The following is a 20950-nucleotide window of genomic DNA, read 5'->3' on the forward strand; positions in this document are numbered from 1 at the left end:
GAGTGATTGCTGGTTCTGGATGGAAGGTCTCTCTGGATCTCCTCCAGAAATGTTTGCTAAACATTCCCTCATGTTCAGCGCTGGGGAGAGTTCTGAACGTCATATTTCTGGGTCTGATCGCTGCGTTCGCTTCATGTGTGCGCCAAACCCTGCCACAGCCCATCCTGCCACGTTCTATTTCAGTATCTGATGGGCCTACTGCTCGGTTTAGGCCTCTGGGAGTAGGGCACACCTTTCACTTTGCACAAAAGTCACAGCTGCTCTGCTGTTATGATCTGATTCAGATTTACTGCTGCCGATACACAGCCTGCCAAACTGCCTGCATATGTAGCTCCTACAAAAAATGTCTGCTTTAACCCTGGATGATTCTTACATATTCCAGGTGTATGTCTGCATAGTAACGGGTTTATTATGGCTGCCACTCTTAATTTCTACTGCAAATAGGGGTCCAATTTTATTTGTAGCTCTGTGCCCAATTTGATTTGTTTAGTTGGCAGTGGTGGGTCGGTTAGAGCGATGTGTCATCTGTAACAAGCCAGGTCTGCCAAGCTGCCATTGTTGGATACTTGGCCAAGACTATGGCCTTGAGGATTAATATTTAAAAAAAAAAACATGCAAATAAATGCATGTTACAGTTTTTAGAAGTTAAGAAATTAGAGATATTTAGGTTTTTGTCTTTTAATTTGCTGAGGAAATAAACAAATTCCAAGCAAACTATTGGACTTTTCTTGTGGTCAGTTTGGTGGATGAACCCCTTTGCCTTCATCCTATGTCTTACATTACATTGACTGTATCTTGCCTCTGCACTTTCTTCCAGATGGAACTGGGTTATAACGCTTATCACACTACTGAATTTGGATTCTCTGACTGGTCCAGATATTTAGCTTGCTTTGATATCTTTTGTAAATCTGCAATGGACTTTAGGAGATCACAGCAAGCTCTTGATGATTACGTCATCTTTTAAGTCAGCCTTAGTACTAGGGCTATAAAATAAATCGAATTTGTATCGTTATTGAGATGCAAGTTTTCATGCTAAACAGAAATTGCTGCAATAACATTTGTAAATAACAGCAAAACCATGTTGCGATACCTCAATGCATCAACAGAGTGAGCTCTTGACACTGCAGACTGATCATGTGACAAAATGAGGCTGGAGGCAGAGCGAGGTAAAGTTCCACAGTGAATGCATAAAGCAGCCTATTTTTAGCCTGGCAAAAGTGAGTGCAACCAACACTCATTCCAGTGCTGGAAAATCTTCATTGAGCTTAAGCTGAATTAGGCTAAATCGCTATATTTAGCGTCTTTGTCATCAACAATTAGAGTGATTTTTTTTTTTGCACATATTTTACTTTGTCTTTAGTTTGTTTGCCTTTTCTGGGACCCACAGTTCATGTTTTTCTTGCACACCAAAATGGTTCAAATGGTGCCGTTCACACTTGTTTACCAAACTTCACCAAACTGAGCATTCACACCAGGGTTGATTGCAATCAAACCAAACCTTTTAGGCCTGACCACTCCCTATAAATAATGCTGACTGGAGTTGGAGGAGTTTGCCAAACTCCTTTTTTTTTTCCTTTAGAGCATGCCCTTGCTTTACTTTTTGCTGTTTGAGCTCCATCATGCTGGCCTTTGACTGACAGGAAGCACTGCTCTGTCCTCTGTCTGCTCCACAACTTGCTGAGGTGACACTTTAACGGCTAATTTGGCCGTCCTCGACTGACCTGTGTACTTGGAGGTGCAGGCCAAGCTCTACTTAGATACACCAAGGTCTTGAAGCTTTGTCCATTAATATGTCAAGCAGGGAACTGTGCAACATCCCCTAAATTTTTTGGCCACAAAGAGGGGAATTATATACTTTGTTTGTACGGCTAAATCCGGTGGCCATCTGTAACGTTATCTCTGTGTTTGACATAACCTTTTTTTCCGGAAGTCTCTGCTAGAGGAGATTACTCAACATCACTTGTCAGACACGCCGCAGCTGTAAGCAAGGAGACGTTGCGTGAGGTCATGGCGACTGCTGTAGTTCCCTGTGTCTGTGGTTAAGCTACATGGTTCAGCTTACCCTGTGAGCTGCAAGACCCATTCTGGAAGTGTGAGTCAGACCTGGGTGGTGTATGTTTGGTATATTTTTCCCTTGTGTGATTATGTGCCATACTCTGGGATTGATCCACAGTAGGACGTCTGCATGTTTTGCATCAGTGAGTGAGTAAGTGAGTGTGTGAGTGCCTGCTTGCTAGGAGGGTAGGGAGTGGCCCAGCCTTTCTCCAGATATATTCCTCAAAATACAGCCAAAATGGGTTCTTTTGAGTGATGCCACTCATTGAATTGTTCTGTCGCTGCTGTGGGCTGGGTCCTACCTGAAGTCACTGGACACAAGGCAGGAATACCCTTGGACAGGGCGTCAACCTGTTAACACCATACCTAATGCACTCATTCAATGATACTCAGGGTGTAATTTAGTAAAGCCATTTGTTTTTAGGCATTACTAGGAATTTGGAGTACTGAAAGGGAACCCACACAGATATGTGAAGAAAAACAACACACACTCCACAACAAAACTCCTCACAGACAGAGGCCAGAGCCAGCGTCAAACCCACAACCCAAGAAACCACCGTACCATCACTCTATTTTTTTTTTGTCTACTACCAAGTCTTTTTTTTTCATCATCTCATACTCTAAACCAACACCACCACGTGTTTCTGCATATTTACTCTTAAGACACTAAAGTTTGTAATGTTATAATAAATGTTTTCTTAAGAATTGTTTTAGATAATTACTACAGTAATAAATAAATGCACAGAAATCTGCACTAGTCCATAACACAGTCTCCTTAGTTGCAACAAAGTGATGCAAAAAGGCCTCCCCAAAGAAACTCCCAAAAATGTTCCACATCCCACTCAGTATACATTCAAAAAAAGTATGTAATGTACAGCATTTTTCAATGCATTTAATCATTTGGATGATAAAAAAAAAGTTTTAAATGTCCAAGTAGGAACTGATTTACTGAATTGTATGGAATTGTGGTCAGTGTGATTTTTAAGTAATTATCTGTGCATGTTCAGCGTGAAATAAATGATTTACGAGTTTCATACCTCAGTTGCAAGGGTTGAGACCTTTCTAATGACGTCACCACTAAGCCTTTTAAACTGTTTCGTAGTTGTGACTTATAGGTCTCAGGAAAGGGATTTCATAGGACAGTCCTATTTAGCTCCCGTCCTACCCTGACAGCAACCTACAATTCGGAATTCAGCTTCAGATAACCCTGATAAAATGGATTAAATTAAGTTTTATTAGAATTATTAGAAATGTTTTGACTAGAATGATTTCACAATTTTATTGCTATAAAGGTTCTATACCACATGTGTCAAACACAAGGCCCGCGGGCCAAATGTGGCCCGCCACGTCTTTTTATGTGGCCCGCGAGAGCTTGTAAAATCTTAGTGTCTATAATAAATAAGTCAGAAGCGTTCTTTGACCAAAAAATACATTTCCCACAATGCTTGTCGATTGTATTACCCGCAAAGTTACGGCTTACTGCCACTACACGGCAGTGTAGTCATTAATGTGGAAACCCTGCCGGAGGGAAGGTGTAACTTCGCGGGTGGAATTGAGACATGTTTATCCCATAATATCCAGAAAAAGAAAAGTTGATGCAGACGGACGGCTGTGCTTCAAGGCGAAAGACCGGTATGCCTTTTGTGTTACTGACGAAAATAAACGCTTTTTAGAAGAGATATAAATTATGTGTAAATATTTATAAGACAATAGCTGATAAAATCTGTTTTAATGAGGTTAATAAACATCACTGTGACATCGCTAGTCGCAGTTTCACCTCAGCAAAGGACGAGGAGGTGAATCACTTATCTAACCAGCCTTTACTGATTTCTGCCCCCAATAACCCTTTCAATAACCTCCAATAGCCTTTAATAGTCTCCAGTAGCCTTCAACAGTCTAACCTTGCAGCCGTGGTGTGTTCTAAACTCCGTAGTTATAAACATCCTGAGGTTAGCAGCGCGCTAACTGACCTGTTTATAATGTAATCCGAGCAGTGCCTCCGTGACGCTGCTCTAAACTGCTGCTGTTAGCTGCTTGGGCTGAAATATGAACTGTAGAGAGCTGTATTATCCGGTTAGTGGGGTTATTTTATTTCATACACAGAAGAACTTAAAATTTTAAAAACGGTCCAGACTGAGTCCTGTAGCCCGTGGCTGGGCTGTAGCTCTGACTCAGTAAAGACTGTGGGCTTGTGCTGCTGCAGCTCCCACTAGTGGTTGGATGAGGAAATGCTAAATCTGTCACAGCTCACAATTTTTGATTTTATATTTATTAAGCCTCTTTTCAGTATCAAACGTTTTGATCAAAGTTAATATAACTTGTATTTTATGTCATTTCTATTCACTTGTATAGTTTGGTTCTTGATTGATGGAGTTTTTGGATTTCATAACAGGATTTATGTTAATAGAGCAACAAGCAAACATTTTTTCCATGCAACTGTAATATTTGATTGAATAAATAATATATTGAGAGTTATTTAACATTAAGGAGTAATTACATTCATTTACATATATTACATTTGGTTACATTTTCTTATATTTATAAGTTACATCTGGCCCTCGGAGGACAGCCAATATGCCAATGTGGCCCTCGGCCAAAATGAGTTTGACACCCCTGTTCTATACCAATAGAAGGTGAAGCCAATACTTATTTATATTCCAGCCAAAAGCTTTTAGCTGCAACAATGTAGACTGGGGCATCTCAAGTGAATCACCAAGGAATTTGTTTACTTGTGGTGGGGCTACAAATAACTGCAGGGTTTTTATACACACCGAAGTGCTGCTTCCCCTCCCGGCAGCCGTACAACACAAATAGGCCAAAGGGGGAAGAGTGGGCTCTTATTAAAGCAGCTCCTACACGTGTTCCATCAGTCCACATGGCTTGCATTACGACTTGGCTCTCTGCTCAGGCCTTCTTTCTTCCTTCAGCTGCTCGGCTCAGACTGTTCAATTTATGTTTGACTTTAGGATCTGTCTCTGCGTCCTCGTTGTAGACCTTTTCAGTAGAAGTATCAATCTTCTAACCACTGGGCCTGTTTCCAAGCAGTTGAAAAAAAAATGGACTCAAATGTAAACTATGGCAATTGCAAGTGCACAGGGTTTGGGTGTGTGGCTGTGGACTCCTTCCCAATACAGTAATACACTTTTAAACTACTGTATGGTTTGGGTGGCACTATCATTTTTGCACAAAGCCACACAGTACACACTCTTAAAGGAGTAATAAACTACTTCTGCCACAAATTGTTGCACTGCTGTGACTGGTAGCATCTGCAACAGGCTTCTGATGCTGGCTGTTAGCATCTTGGTTAACCCGCACCAACCCTGCCAAGGCTGGCTTTTGTGTCTGTTAGCATTGTGGCTCCTGTCCTGTTGATTTTCACTGTTAGCATTGCAGCTAATCCATTTCAACCCTGCCGGGATTGACTTCTGTGTCTGTCTTGTCTCAAACTGTGCCAAGTCAGTTTGTTAGCATATCAGTGCAGCTTTTACTCTTCTGAAGCAGACTCTCCAACCCTGCTGAGGCTCATATGTCTGTTAGCATCAAGGCTCCAGCTCTGTTCGGCTTGATTGGTAGCATTTTGGCTAAACCACCCAAGGCTGGCTGTCAGTATCTTTGCTAACTTGCCTTAGCCCTGCTGTGCCGCCTACTGTCTTTTGTGGCTCCCACTGTGCCAAAGCAGAAAATTAAATTAGAATAAATGTGCTTCAAAGGTTTTACACTTTGAGAAGATATAGCAGATGATATATTTGAGCTGTAGAGGTGTATAGATGTAGACACATCTCCACTGTAAGGAAAACACTGATCATTATCTCCTCTGCCATTGCTGGCTCAAATAAGAACAATGGTGCCATCAAGATGAATGGTTTCAAGCGGAACTCTTGACAGTTTAGCCTACCTCCCTTCCTGATATTATCCTGGATGTACTGTATTATTACTGCCATACATAGTAAATACAATGTCCTCCTCTGGTGTGTGCCAGGATTGTTTGTCCATGTTTTGCTCTGCCTCCTGTATCATGTGTGGTTATTCCTGCAAATCGAAGTTGCTGTGGGCTTTTTCTAATTGCAGTCTTTTCCGCCTACTGAGATGTGTTTAACCCCTGCTCCTTTGTTTTGCTCCGTCTACTTCATATTTTAACAATGCTCTTCTGTTTTTCTCTTCCAGGCCTTTGGAAACGCAAAGACCGCTCACAATAACAACTCGAGTCGCTTCGGCAAGTTCATCCAAGTGAACTACCAGGAGAGCGGCACAGTTAGAGGGTGAGATCACTGCTGCCCTGTGTGTTCTTTTATTAGTATATAAATGTTTTTAAGAGAGATTCAGAGCTATACTGACCTTCACTCTCTCTCTATTCCAGAGCATATGTGGAGAAGTACCTGCTAGAAAAGTCCAGGCTTGTCTATCAGGAGCACAATGAAAGGTATGAGCCTCTCCTCAGCTCAGTGGTTCACTGTTTCTGAAGGTCCCCAGTAGCCATAGCTCCAAACCAGGCTGGTCCGTATAATGATACAACAAGACAGTTTGAGCGTGGGCGAGTTCAGCGTTAGTACTTTTTAAAATGTTGAACATCATTCTGCATGTGTAATACAATAACATGCTTCTAAATATCAGACAACTAAACACCATTGCTCACCTGCTCAGTTTCCATGAAAATCATATATATTAAAAAATGTATTACTGTTCAGGGAAGGCTTTCTGATAGCTTTTTGTAACATTGCTATAATACATTAATTGAATTCAGCAACAGAAGCATTAGTATGAATCTCTAAGATGTTTTAAGGAAAACATTTTCCAAAAATACTTTTTGTTGAAGGTTCCTTAAAGCACCACATTTTTAGATTGAAGAGCTTCCAGTAGTTACTCAATAATCTACCTATTTACCAATGTGGATGCAAATATTGTAGCCTAAAAATCATCTAGGAACCTTAGTTTTAAATAACTAGAGTTTAAACTCTGTAATCCCAAAATTTCTTACAGGCACCTCTAAAAGCATTGATGAATGAGGCAAAAGTTCTTGGAGGAGCCTGTTGGTTCTTGGAATAACCTAGAGTTTTTACAGTGTAGGCCTAAAAAAGCAGAATTTTTAATCAGTACTAGGCTTCTGTATGATAAAACCTTCAGTGCTAGTTTCTACAGTTTGTAATTGTGAATGCATCAGCAAATATGAACCTGAAAAATATTGTCAGCTGATATATTTTTGTTACAGCTTATTTCTTCTACTCTGAAAACAACACTGTCCTTGTGGCTTATTATGAGAACGTCAAGTATCATGATGGCATGCCATTGACATATTACCCTTAGTATCTTAGTGCCAAATTAGTAATCCAAACAGAAGCAGTGTGTATTAGCTTGTATTACATAAACTAGACCCAGTGCTTGACTGCAGTTCAGCGCTGACGTTGTGGTAGCCGGCTAAATAAATCCCCTTTTGTGTATGAAAGGTCAACATGTGGGAATGATTGCACCACACAGGATGATTGTCGTCTAAGTTATCACCAAATTTAGACATTTAACAGCTTCCCAGTCACACATACAGAGATCCCACTCCCAGCAGTCCACAATTATTGGAACCACTAATCTCCCTGGTTTTAGCGGGTCAGGACATTGAGAGTTTGTGAGGGAATCAATGGCTCTTGCATGCCAGACCATAATTTCCTGGTGGTGTGGGGTTTCAGTCCGATGACAGAAGGGACAACGGTCATTGGTTCATGTCAAATTCAAGCTGACATCCTGGAGGGACCTCCCAGACTAGGTTTCTTGTTTGGGACTTTGTGTAAACTAGTGCAGCCAGAGAGCATCACAGCAAAGTGAAAGTTCACTGCATGAGCGGGATACATACAGTCACTGTCCAATGAAAACCAAGCATCTCAATTTTTGTGGATTTTAATTTTACTGCATAATTTATTGGACAGCAATGATATGAAAACATCTTTTTTGATGTGTCCAACACAAATAGCGATTATGGTTGTTTTGTCTTTGATAAACTGGCATGCCAAAAGTCCTGGGACAGTATTATGTTAACTAATCATCAACTGTTACCTTAGATGACAGGTTAGGAATACCAAAACTTGAGGTGTTATCTTGTAAGTGAGGTTTAACTCTGCCAAGGATTGTCCCTGATTACAGCTCTGTTTTCCTAACAGGAACTACCATGTGTTTTACTACCTGCTGGCGGGAGCAAGCGAGGAGGAGAGGACTGCTTTCCACCTCCGAAAACCTGAAGAATACCATTACCTCAGTCAGGTACGGCTACGTGCTGCAAACCGTCCATTCTCAAACAGACGTAATGTAAATGTAATATTTACATATATACATTTATGGCACTTGGCTGATGCTCTTATTCAAAGAGGCGTACAGTATATTTGAATAATATAAAGATATCCAGGTTAAACAAGCTGCCACGTTTGGACCCTTGAGCATGGCCCTTTACCCTCACTGCTCCCCAGGCATTGCAACGATGGCTGCCAATAATAAGCAGTTAATATACATTAAACAATAAGTATATAAATACGTTATACGTATTTATATACATATAAATAAGTATATAAAAAAGTTTAAATAGTAATAAATAAATAAAAATTAAAGTTTAATTAATAGGAAATTTGGAAATGAACATAAATGCACATACATTTGGTTGCAGGACAGAGAATCAGTCGAAACATTGAACATACAAGACAAAACCCCAAGTGAACAACAGAGGCAAGGAAATAAGTTAATACAAAAATAAAATTAAAGCTAAAATGATGTATTAAATATTAGAAAATTAAAATAATAATAATTCCTTAATCCGTAGAATAATGATCGTGACCGGTGTCATCTGGTTCAAATTTTCCGTGTGAACAGACAGGAACTCTGGCAGTAAGGGCTTTTGCCATGTCATCTTGGATCAGAGTGAGTTCATGGCCTTGCTCAAGGACCCAAGGGTGGCAGCTTAGTGTACCTGGTTGTTGTATCCACAACCTTGTGATCAGTAACCCAGTGCTTCAACCACTGATCCACCACTGCCAATATTTAATAACAATAAATGAATTTACAATATATTGTGCAACTCTAGTCAAGCCTGAGGCCTGAGAGGTGAAGTAGATAGAAAGTACATACGTGTCTGTTTACAGTGATTAAACAGCAGCAGAGATTTGTGACTGTGCACACTTGGAGCACTCTTTCGTATGTATTTGTGTGTATGTTTGCTTGTGTGTATGTGTGTGCATTGTGTGAATTGATGCGTGGATCAGGCAGCTGCGTGCCGTTCTCCGAGTCCTAAACGGGCCGCATATTCACTCTCACTGACAAACAGGATGGAAGGGAAAGCAGTGTGCCGAGGAAATGGATTCCATTGTTCATTCCTTTCAACTGCTCCTATAGCCTCGCTCACAGAGCAGCTCTACAGGCTAATCCTCTCTGACAGAAAAGCAGCTCTGTGCTCTTAACCTACTCCCTCATTTCCATAACACAGACCCACGTGTGGTGCCTTCAAAGCTTTGTTTTACCTTCTGTGTGTGCGTGTGCAAGTGTGTACGTGTGTTAGTGCTGGGTGGTATTAGTCAAATTATTAGAATATTAGAATTAGACAGTACTGCAATATTACACGATTTAATAGTGATATGTAGTTTAATAATATTTAGCACACATTGTTTTATATAGTTATTTATATAGTTATATTCAATATATTTAAGGAAAATAAATGTATTTGTATATAATGACATGACACATGCCATGGAACAGTACCTAGTATTATATCCTGTGACTTTTGCGATGTCTTTTGGAGGCTGAAGAATGCAGCACTGACCTGTGGGAGATGCATACAGAGCCGCCTGCATTAAATGTGGATGTGAATTTGTTGAATTTGGCCACTTTTTTAGATAGAAAAATTATATCTGCATAGTTTCAAAAATTAAATGCCCCCTCCATCTGGCACCCACTATCAGTCCTCGCCTGAACTCTCATAAGATAACACCTCACCACTTATACTTTGTCAACCATTTGTAAAGGTGTGCAGGAATTTAACATTTTTCATGTAACAGTAACATATGTGCACCTGTTATACAGCATAGAAGACAATAATTACCACCCACAGTGGACAGCACAGTGTGTAGTAATGATCTTGACTGGCAAAATCTGGCTTGAATTGTCTCTGAAAATATACAAGTTTGCATAGACAGTTATGGCAGTAATCACCTCACATTTAATCCAGGAGGTCCCACATGCATAGACCGCAGGTCAATGAAGCATTTTTCATGGGACATGTCAGAAGTCATGGGACACAACACTACTTCCTGTCCCATGACATGTGCCATGTCAGTATAAAATGCTGCATTGTTACACTCCTACTGTCAATAAAAGGGGTAATGGAGAGAAACTCTGACATTTCATGCCCCCTGATTTTCCTGGCCATCTGGCAGGCAGCCCTCAGTATCTCTGTGTTGGCCTGGAAGCCTTTTTAGTTTATGCTCTTTTCACACATGCTCACACACACTCGCACGCGCTGGCTTTCCAAAAGCCATGTGACGGTCACTGCCCGGGCCCCCTGGGCTCAGTGCACAGAGGCCGGTGTGTACTGGCCCCAGCAGAGCCAACAGGCCCTCTTTTCATGGCCTGCTCCACTGCCTACTGGCAGCCCAGAACAATACTCACACAATTTCCTCTACAGTCACGTATTCAGTTGGGGAAAACCAGCCCCCTGATCACTAAACAGCTCTCCAAATATCTTTTCCCTTTAACAAGTTAGATGTGGAAAAGTAATCTTAAGGAGATTTATGCCAAAGCTGGACTCCTCCCCGGAAAACAGCCGGCGTGTTTAGGAATTAGAGTTTTTTTAAACGTGAATTCCACTCATTTTTCCTCTTGAGTCTGAACTGCTAGAGTCTTCCATATCAAATGAGCCTCCCGGGGTCCTGCGGAAATGTGGAAAATTTCACGAGTTATGCTCAAATTTGCATATGTGCTCACTCTGTAGGTGTCGGGGCAATTTTAAGAAGCCACGTGGTTTACACCGCTGGTGTGCACTGAATACACTGATTATTGCTTCATTAAAATTATCATCATTACAGTCCACGAGTATGAATTGGTTGACCGATATTGAAAAGTTATTTTCAGACAAATAGTGGCTCTTTTGGTCACTGCATTTCTTGGATCTGAGATCTTTCAGCAACAGAGATTAGAAACACCATTTGGCAAGTCCCAGTCACAATGATAAAATAGCCTACATTTTTATTTAACTTTTTTTAAATACCTACTTTATGTTGTGTAAATAACTTAGAACACCGTTTGAATGAAATACTTTATGGTTTGGCCACCTGTTATTTTTTAAATGTAGTATTTTAAGTTGTTTTTTTTTTGTGTGTGGACAAAGTTAATAAAGCAACTGTGTTTTTTATTATGAATTACCAAATTTAAAGTTTTCTCTAACACACAAAATTCTTGTATGTTTTCTTTTATTTATTTTATTTTAAATTAAGAAAAAATCGTACTGTAAACAGCTGTGTGAAATTTTATTAGGACATCGCTGCTTTTAAAACAATATTTTTATTGAAGTCGGCCTCTGAAAAATGACAAGTGAACTACAAAGAATTTGGGTTAGCACCACCCCCCCCCGTTGTTGAGTTAGTCAGCTCGTTGTGTTAAAAAAAAAAAAAGATGCAAAAACTACAATATTAATGTAAAATTTATATTACCTAGTATTATTATTTTTAGCCACTTTGGCACTTCCCTTAAGGTAAGGGGTGTGAACCCAGAAAGTATGGAGGCAGACACCGATAAATTCAATGCGACTCCCAAAGGACCTTTATTGACATTACCTGTTATCAAACTAACAATATAATGCTGAAAGGAGCTCTCAACAATCTACAGTTTGTAGTCTTTGCTCCTCTGTGCCTTCTCTCTCATGTGAGGGCTAAACTGACCTTGTTCATGCCCAACCTGGAGCTTCACGGCACCACAGCATCAGTTGGTGCTATCATGGGGCTATACTCGTCTTAGTGGGAAGAACTTTTAAACATGTCCATTACACATTACCAACATTATTTTCTAAGGAATAAAACTGGTTCTTCTGTGGAATCACAGTACCCTCTGAAGCAACTTTATTTTTAAGAATGTCGTAAGAATCTCATAGCTGTCAGTTCTGTGTGTGTGTGTGTGTGTGTCCGTGTGTGTGTTCTGTGTGTTATTCATGTTGCATGTTTCTCTTGTCTTCTACTAATAACAGCATGTCTTTTTCTATCAGTGTGTGGAGTGTGTGTGTGTCGTCTGTGGAATGTTGCCTAACCCCCTGTACCTTACTTCCAGATGACAAAGAAACCTCAGAGACTGCACTGGGAAAATTACTATGAAAGTGAACCGGTCAGTATTTCACGCAGTGTGTGCTTCCGTATGTTTGCTTCCGTGTGTTGTGGTGCTATAGAGAGACAAGGGCATCGCTGGCTTCCTATCCACCCTTTTTCCATAGAACTCACTCCCCACAAGTCACTGCGCCTATGCTTTGTGTGTGTGGGTATGTGATTTGTGTGTGTTACCCCAGCGGCTGACACTCTACCCGTCCAGCAGTCCGTCTAAGGCCGCTTGTCTTATTTGGTCATTGTGCTGCTTTGTGTATTAAAGTGTGTTTAGCTGATGCTGTAGCTGGCTCCTCAGAGGCCCACACCCAAACGCCCCATACACCCATTTATAGTGTGTGTGTGCAGTTCGAGCATCTCGGCCAGATCCCTATCTGCCAGCAAACACTCAACAAGATTGAATGAGCGCGATAAGCAAGAGTACAAACACACTGTTATTTGCATTGGGAGAGTTTAGCTCGCTGCGAATGTACACTTGTTGACTTAGCCTCGCTGTAGCCACTCTGCCACCCCTCCCTGTCCCCTCTACCCTCCTTTTGTAGAGTGGAGAGCTTTACGCTGGACTTCAGTGCTCTGGTGGTGCATCTCCAACCTTGCTTAAGGGACAGACAGTTCCAACAAGTTCAGCTGTGCAATTATTAATAAATAGACAATTTCAGTTAGGCTATGTTCACACAGCAGGTGAAAGTGACCCAAATCTGGGACAGAACCGATTGTGTGGCAGTGTGAAAAGCAGAGAAGACATTAAATCTGTTATTTTATAATTCTGCTTTGGGTCACTTCAGTGTGTTGTAATAAAATCTAATACACATTTGGTTTGCCGCAGTGCAACTCAGTCTAAACAACCAAATCAGAATGCATGTGACTTTTATGTCAAGCAGATGGTAAAAAGTGTTTGCTATGATCAGAAGCAAAAATGGATGTGAGAAGATGAAAAAATGTACGACAAATAAAATGAGTGGTTCAGTGGCTAGACAGCAAGGTAACAAACATCATAAATATTTGGAATAACCTCTCTGTTTCAATACTATAATGCAGTAGGTACACAGCCTAAAATAAACATTGGATTTGGTGAGTAAATCAGATTTGGGCCATTTTCACCTGCAGTGTAAACTTCAGGACCATAAAGGCAGTATGTTATAGGGTGAACTGCTGTCTCGTAAGTAAAGGTCTGTGTTGTAGGTGTCACAAAGTTCTAAAATTATTAGTGTGCACATATCAATGACCAAAAAGACATTGATTTACTGGTGTGTTTTTGCCTGCTTTGGTTGGTGGTGGGTTTTCATGTACTTGAAGGACCTGCGGGCACATTTCTGTTACTGTATGTTCTCTGAGCCATGGTTGTGGTAATCCCACACCCATGAATGCATCAACATCCACTATGACATGTGCACTGTGTCACTGTTAATTATATATGAATCTTAAGGTAAGTGATTCCTTCATTCACCCCTTTTTGTTTTCTAGTTTTCTCTGTTTTCGTTCTTAGGCTTGCAAAAATACACTGTGTCCTTGGGTAAGCATGGAATGTTATTGAGATATCGGCAGGAATAAAGGAGCCTGGTGAAGTTCTGCTCATGCAAAGATATTAAGCTTCAAATCACAGCCGTTCTGCAATATCTGTCATTTCATCCGAGTCCAAACCGTAAAACACCTTTCTATAGCCTCGGATTTGTTTAGCTTGGGAAGGCTTAGAACATTTAACGTAAGAAATGGACCTTTTTACATTCCCTACAATGGAAACGTGAAAGCAGGAAAGCAAACATGCTGGAATGGGGTCTAACCGTAGAGCTGGTCGAGTTTCAGCGCTGTTTGCCTTTCCATTGCTCTGGTATGCCATAATTATGGCATCAACGGCAGAGCTAGGCGATGAAGGAGACACTGTCTCATTAAAGGGAGGACATGTGTGTAAATTTGCCCATGTTTTCCTGAGCTGTTTCCCTTCCAGCTCCGGCATTCTCCTGTAAATGACAGTGTTTCTCCTGCTGACGCGCTCTTTCGCTGTGTCCCATTTAGTTTATGATTAGGCTGACTATTTGGAGGAAATTGCAGCTCAGGTTTTTACCCAAGTAGCATTGAATGTTTTTAGACGTCTATTAGAACTCTATTTTTGAAGACTACCCTGCTGAGAAAAGTCAAGAAATCTAGCTTGAGAACAGCTTGTTTTGCTGGTAGTTGAATGCAGATGGTCCAAGCTGTTTTTTTGTCATGGTCAAAGTTGTTAACAAGTCAGCCATCCAGGCAAAAATGTATGTAGACTATGTAGCATATATAGTTCTTTACAATCAAATAGCTTAAATTTTTATTTGAATTTGACGGATAAGCTGGACTATTAGCATGCCCTGTTTGATCAATCTAGTAGTCAGGCTGGTCATACTGGTTAAGTGACTAATTGCTAATGCTGCTTAACCAACATGGAGTATTGGTTGTCTTGTTTGATCAGATTAGACATGCATGTGTGTATATATAGGCCAGATAAACAATAACATTCAAATTAGATGAAAATCTATGATAGTCAAATGCTAACTTTAACCCCTAAGTCTTGAGATAACAATCATTTGATATCCCTAGTAAAATTTAGTCTAATTATAAAAACAGTTGTATTATTTATGTCTTTCATTGACCAGTAGGTAACCGTGCAACATCCCACTAACAACGAAACACATCCTAATCGACTGTCCTGCCTTATAACCATATAAGACAATTTTACTATCAAGAAAAGAACACCAGGGAAGATTTTAAAGTTTTTATCACATCTTAACCTCAAACACCTAATTTAATACATATATTTCCTTTATCATGCTAAAACCTTCAAACAACTGTACTTTACCTAGACATATAAAACCAAGTGTATGCCACTAATAGCCAAACAAGAGGTGTCAATAAAACCCATTGACCAGTAGGTAAGCATCCACAGTGCAGACTAGAAAAAGTGAGTGAATTCATGTCCGATTGAACCGGAGTCCGATTGAACCAAATTAAAAATTGCAGCCATAAAAACACTCTTAGATTAATAGTTATCAAGCCAGAAATCCAGATCATTTTAAAGGGTTCCTTACATCTCTTGCAACCGTTCCCCCATGACCCTCTGAAACGTGCTGTATCTTTTGATAGTAACACAACCAGTCTCTCTAAATTTATACGGTCTGGCTTTGCCTGTTCAGCTGGCTTGATCTCGCAGCACGCATCCTGCGTCTATCTCCTGCTCCGCTCCCATTTGATGCGATGAATTAAGTCATAAATTGCTACTTCTCTTATTGGCTTTGCGTAAGTGCCAAATTTCCATTCGGTATGTAAAAAACCAAACATTCTGATTTTCCACTGCATGGGCAGATCATGCGTGCGCTACCCTTCACCAGGCCCCTTATTTGCAGCCAGAACAAATGTTGCCGCTCCAGTTCTTTTGACCAAACTTCGTAATGACACAGTGCTCGGAGTCACTCGTCCTGGCTGTGTACTGTAGAGCACTGCCACACTGTGAGTGCTGAGAAACACTTCACGGAGCTTTCACTCTTATATGTGTTGGTGTGTGTCTGCTTATAATCTGTTATCAGTGTTTTATTATTCAGTGGATCATATCAATCAGTGTTGGCATGGCAAGACATCCTGAACACATGGGGGAATGGAGTATAATGCAACTTGGGCTGTCACGATTAGTCAGTTAAATTGATTTAGTAGCATTTTATTTGAAGGATAAGACATGGGGCTTTCATTACACATTAATAGCTTATGCCACTACATACTACACACATAGTTAAATTTATGGTAAATAAATGAAAAAAATACCTCATGGTACTCAGGTTATAAAGCATTATTATCATAGGATGCAAAGTCAGATGCCAAATCTTTTAATCAAAACTATTAATCATTTTGAGGCCCTCATTCATAACGCCTTTATTATGCTGTTTGTAAACATTGAAGACTTATAAATATTAATGCTTTACAAATAAATTATGCAATGCTTATGGATGTGTTTTAAAGCTCCCATGTAGGTATCCATCAAATAAAGTGTTACTCTTAATTTTGCCATTAAAAATTTTATTTTCAGCTTCCTTTATTCATTTTTTGTTATTCTTAAATAAACTTTAATGCTTCTTTATTGTTCTGATAAGTTAGTTTTTACAGTTTGACCTCACTCTTAAACTCTGATTGCTCAATTATTTGTCAGAGTAGTTTATGTAGGTCCCCATTACTAATCGTGACAGCCCTAAATGCAGCTCTGTTTAGTAAAACACAACTGTGGCACATAAATCTACCTGTGGGCAAACCTCACATTGTGGTAAATGTTTAATGGCTGGTGACTCTTTGCTCCTCACTGTTGAAACCAGCAGGATTGCTTCACAGTGGAAGGGGAGGATCTGAAGCACGACTTTGAGAGGCTGCAGCTGGCCATGGAGATGGTGGGGTTCCTGCCCGCCACACGCAAACAGTGAGTCCACCCTCAGTCTACATGCATATAGATGTTTCTGAGGATTATTATTTTTATTTATACTGAAGTCACTTTTGGTGTGTGCTTTAATTAAAATAATTAAATTATTCCATTGACAAAATATGAATAGTTCTCTTAATATTTTATCTTCAATCTTTCTTGTTTAATAATGCATGGTTCCATGTGAAGTTACTGGTACTTTTTGGTATGTATTTCACAAAATACAAGTAATATAAAGGCCAATGTATGCTTGTGTCGCATCTGCTCCATAAGCACAACATAGGTACCATGTAACCACATACCCTGTTCCAAAGCTTGATGCAAATGTAACTACATACTAAGGTGAGGCAGACCAGAAAAACTGTCATTGGTCCACTTTGTAGCATATTTTCCTTATTCATTGGCATTTTAAAAAGGATGTTGGATAAATTGAATTGATTACATTTTAGTAAAAATAACTTGTTCGGTACCTTTTAGCTCAACTCAACACAGTGGCATAAAAATCTCAACAATTGCAGTTGCAGAGCAACACACACACACACAAACACACACCTACACAAATATAAAGGCTTACACAGCATAGGCCTCTCGCACATGTTATGGTCTACACTCCAAAGCAAAAGCATTAATTGATCATTAGGTCAGCTGATGTAATGTGATAAAGCAATTGTTGTTGTTTTCTTTCTTTTAAATTGTCAGTGATTGATACTTGTAACTTGTTTAATGTTCTTTGCTCTTGCAGGATCTTTTCTCTGTTGTCGGCCATCCTTCATTTGGGAAACATCCGATACAAGAAGAAGACCTACCGGGACGACTCCATCGACATCTGCAATCTTGAAGTTTTACCCATTGTTTCAGAGCTGCTGGAGGTATGGTTCACATTCTCTGATATTATTTGTTTCAGCTCATGTCTGGAATTAAGCCTGGCTTGGTGCCAGTAGGCTTATGTTTGATGCATCCTGGAAGTCCTATTATAATGGCAATACTTTTCTGTGGGTGTTAGACAAGCGGTATCTACACATCATGTGCACATCTGGCTCAGCAGTAGGATAAAATCATGAACCTTGTGTTGTTTCCATTTGCTGGGATGTTGCTGTGTGGTTGATAGAATTTGCTAGTCTTTTCTAGGTGGTTACTCTTATATACTAGGTGGTTAATGTGGTGTTGCTAGCTGTTTGCTAATTTATTTGAAGTGTATAGCTGTTTGGAGACTATAAAAGCTGCTTAGTATCCACTAGGCTTTAGAGAAGTTAGTTACAGTATTAGATTTGTATTTTACTCTCTCACCTTTACAGGGCTTCGCTGGGGTGGTTTGGCTAAGTGAGGGAGCAGGGCCTCTGTCAGCACTGGGCTGGTGCTGATGGTTCTATTTAAGCTGACATAGTAATGGGGACCCTCGGTAGAGAGCTGGTACTGATAAGGGCAGACACAAACACTGGACCTGAGTGTCCACTCACTGCTCTCATCCTCTTCACTCTCAGCTTTATTACAGTCTGACCTCAGAGCTGTGGATGTGCTGACAGTTTGACACTCTGGGATAATTCACACTGGACCTTTTGGTAGGAGAAGGTGAACATAAGAGAGCTAGGCCCTACAGATTTGTGCTAAAGTTAAATCTGTTAGTAGAAATAGGACTTACCATTTGCATGCCTCTTTCTTGTGTTGTTTTATATTTTATATCTCTTTTATCAGCTGTTCTGTGTGTGAGAGCATGTTGGCTACCTTAAATCTGTCAAGTCTAATCTACCTTAATTAATTATTATGCAATTGTTAATTATGTCATGAAAATATTGCACAAGGTATTTAACAAAATATTGCATGTAGTGCTATGTGACTATTGCTCATGTGCCTATTGCAATAATGATGCTAAATCAATATATTGTGAAGGCAGAGTTCAGTCATATCAGTATTTTAACTCCACTTTATTTGCTTTTTAATTGCAATTTGCACTAAGAGTCACTCTTTAAGGACACACTTTTCTGGATAAGCTGAGAGTTGATGAGCCATCAATGAAAATGAAAGGTGGAAAATGTTTTCCTGCTTACTTCTCCAAAGTAACATGGTACTGAAAAACTCAATGTTGTGAATCTGGCCTCAGAACTTTAAGGTACGCTTTTTATAATACTCAGAATAGTCTTAATTTGTTACTACACTATATGTTCATGTATATAGTCATACACACCTCCTGAATAATGCATTCAGCTGATATAAGATGTACCTATTAATATGACAGATGTGCAAATTTCACGTAAAACTGTCTAGTCTCTGTGAAGAAGTACTGGGGTTAGAATACGACACTTTGGAGCAAACAGTCATGAACCTTTTGGCACCATGACTAATGCCAGGTGTGAGCTGGAGGGGTGTAAAGTGGAACTGTGTTCTCTGGAACGATGATGGTGCTCCATCCCTTACTTTTAGGATGATTTAAGACCTCACTGACAAATCCACATAGCAGTGCTTCTAATTGTAATAGGAACAGTAGAGACAGCTTCTCCAACAAAATGTGCTTAAACACCCTGTTTTTCTTGAATTAACAGGTGACCCAATACATTTGTCCAAATAACATGGCTCCAGAAGCACAATTTAAAGCCCCATATTCATGAGGCCTTCATGGAGACCAGGCTCATTGAGATTCTGACACACTGAACACACTAAATCGTGTGTATGTGCTTTGCACACAGGCACATTCACTGCTACAGGGTATTGTAGTGTATGCAGATGAGGATGGCGTAGGCCTTTGATAAAGCTTGGCACGTCTGCTCATGGTCACAACCCCAGAACCAAGTCAAGCAGTGAAGGCCTGACCACTGGGTCATTATAATCACTCCCATCAGAAACATTTCCCCTAGGGCTCTATATAAGCCATGCTGCTTTCACAGTTCAGCAGTAGGGTGCTTTTAGGAGCTTTGATTTAATAATTAACTTAAACAAGTTTGGCCCGCATTGCAGGCAGTCTGCTGTAAATATTGCCCTTTGCGCTATATGTGAATATTGAGTTTACTGCAAATTTCTAGTTCTATTATATAAATTATGCACATTATATACATAACAATGTATCATTTTATCGTACTGCAGATAAAGGTTTAATATGTAATAGATGGCTTCGGACATCTTCAGTTTTTGATGAGTCTGCTTTGTCGTCACGTGTGAAGAGTGTTTTTGACCTCAGAATGTCCTTTGGCTTTGTATGCTCCCGGATGTTTACAGCCTAGCTCAGCATTGTCGGTCCTAAAGTCAGTAATGAAAAAATAAATCTTTCTCACAGCTGAAGTTGTTGCACTTAATATCTAATGGTGAACGGTTTGAGGAGTCAAGAAGAATTTTATTGTGATTCCTTCCCTAGTGTACCTCTAGTAGTGGAATAATAACTAAAATAGTTCTTAGTTCACTGGACTAAATGTTGAACAAGATGAATATAGCAAGAATGAAGTCAAAAGGCTTTTACTGTCATTAAATCTGAGTACAGGTACACATTGTAATGAAATGACGTTCCTCCAGAACCGTGATGCAACATGGAACAATACAATAGACAAACAAAGTGCAAACGTGTAACGAATGTGCAACTAGAACAGTACAATAAATACTGCAGCCAAGAGACAATTTAATAGACCATACATGATCACAGCAGTTAGTGAGGTAGAGAGTTTATAGTTCTTATAGTATGAAACAGCAAATATTGCTGATAGGGATAGAAACGTTTGTGTGTTTGTGTGTGTGTGTGTGTGTGTGTGTGTGTGTGTGTGTGTGTGTGTGTGTGTGTGTGTGTGTGTGTGTGTGTGTGTGTGTGTGTGTGTTTGTTTGTGTTTGTTTGTGTTTGTTTGTGTTTGTTTGTGTTTGTTTGTGTGTGTGTGTGTGTGTGTGTGTGTGTTTGTGTTTGTGTGTGTTTGTGTGTGTATAGAGTGATAGGTGGGTTCAGTACAGTCTTTGTGTGAAGGTGGTGGGGTAGGTTCAGTTCAGTTCTGTGTGTTGGGGAGTCTGACTGCCTGGTGGATAAAGCTGTTGCAGAGTCTGGTAGTGGAGGCTCAGATGCTCTGGTAGCTTCTGCCAGATGGCATCAGAGTGATGCCTGTGAGAGATGGGTAAAGTTATCCACCATTCTGGTAGCTTACAGTCAATACCATTATTATTTTTTTAACAGTAT

At 40.0% G+C, this 20950-nt stretch overlaps 1 protein-coding gene across 12 annotated transcripts in view; it reads left to right on the forward strand.

Moving 5' to 3' along the window:
- The window catches only part of myo9aa (myosin IXAa), a 156021-nt gene that overhangs the window by 67294 nt on the left and 67777 nt on the right, over positions 1–20950 (forward strand). For 8 of the 12 annotated variants that reach the window (XM_049465445.1, XM_007231843.4, XM_049465438.1 and 5 more), the window contains exons 3-8: positions 6220–6314; positions 6413–6475; positions 8199–8298; positions 12337–12390; positions 16709–16809; positions 17552–17678. In XM_049465445.1, coding sequence (XP_049321402.1) covers positions 6220–6314; positions 6413–6475; positions 8199–8298; positions 12337–12390; positions 16709–16809; positions 17552–17678 — 540 coding nt within the window. The remainder of the gene's footprint in view (positions 1–6219; positions 6315–6412; positions 6476–8198; positions 8299–12336; positions 12391–16708; positions 16810–17551; positions 17679–20950) is intronic. The other 4 variants (XM_049465437.1, XM_049465442.1, XM_015600918.3 and 1 more) reach the window with 2 other exon arrangements.

This window comes from Astyanax mexicanus, chromosome 16 (genome assembly GCF_023375975.1).
Source record: "Astyanax mexicanus isolate ESR-SI-001 chromosome 16, AstMex3_surface, whole genome shotgun sequence".
NCBI classification, from domain to species: domain Eukaryota; kingdom Metazoa; phylum Chordata; class Actinopteri; order Characiformes; family Acestrorhamphidae; genus Astyanax; species Astyanax mexicanus.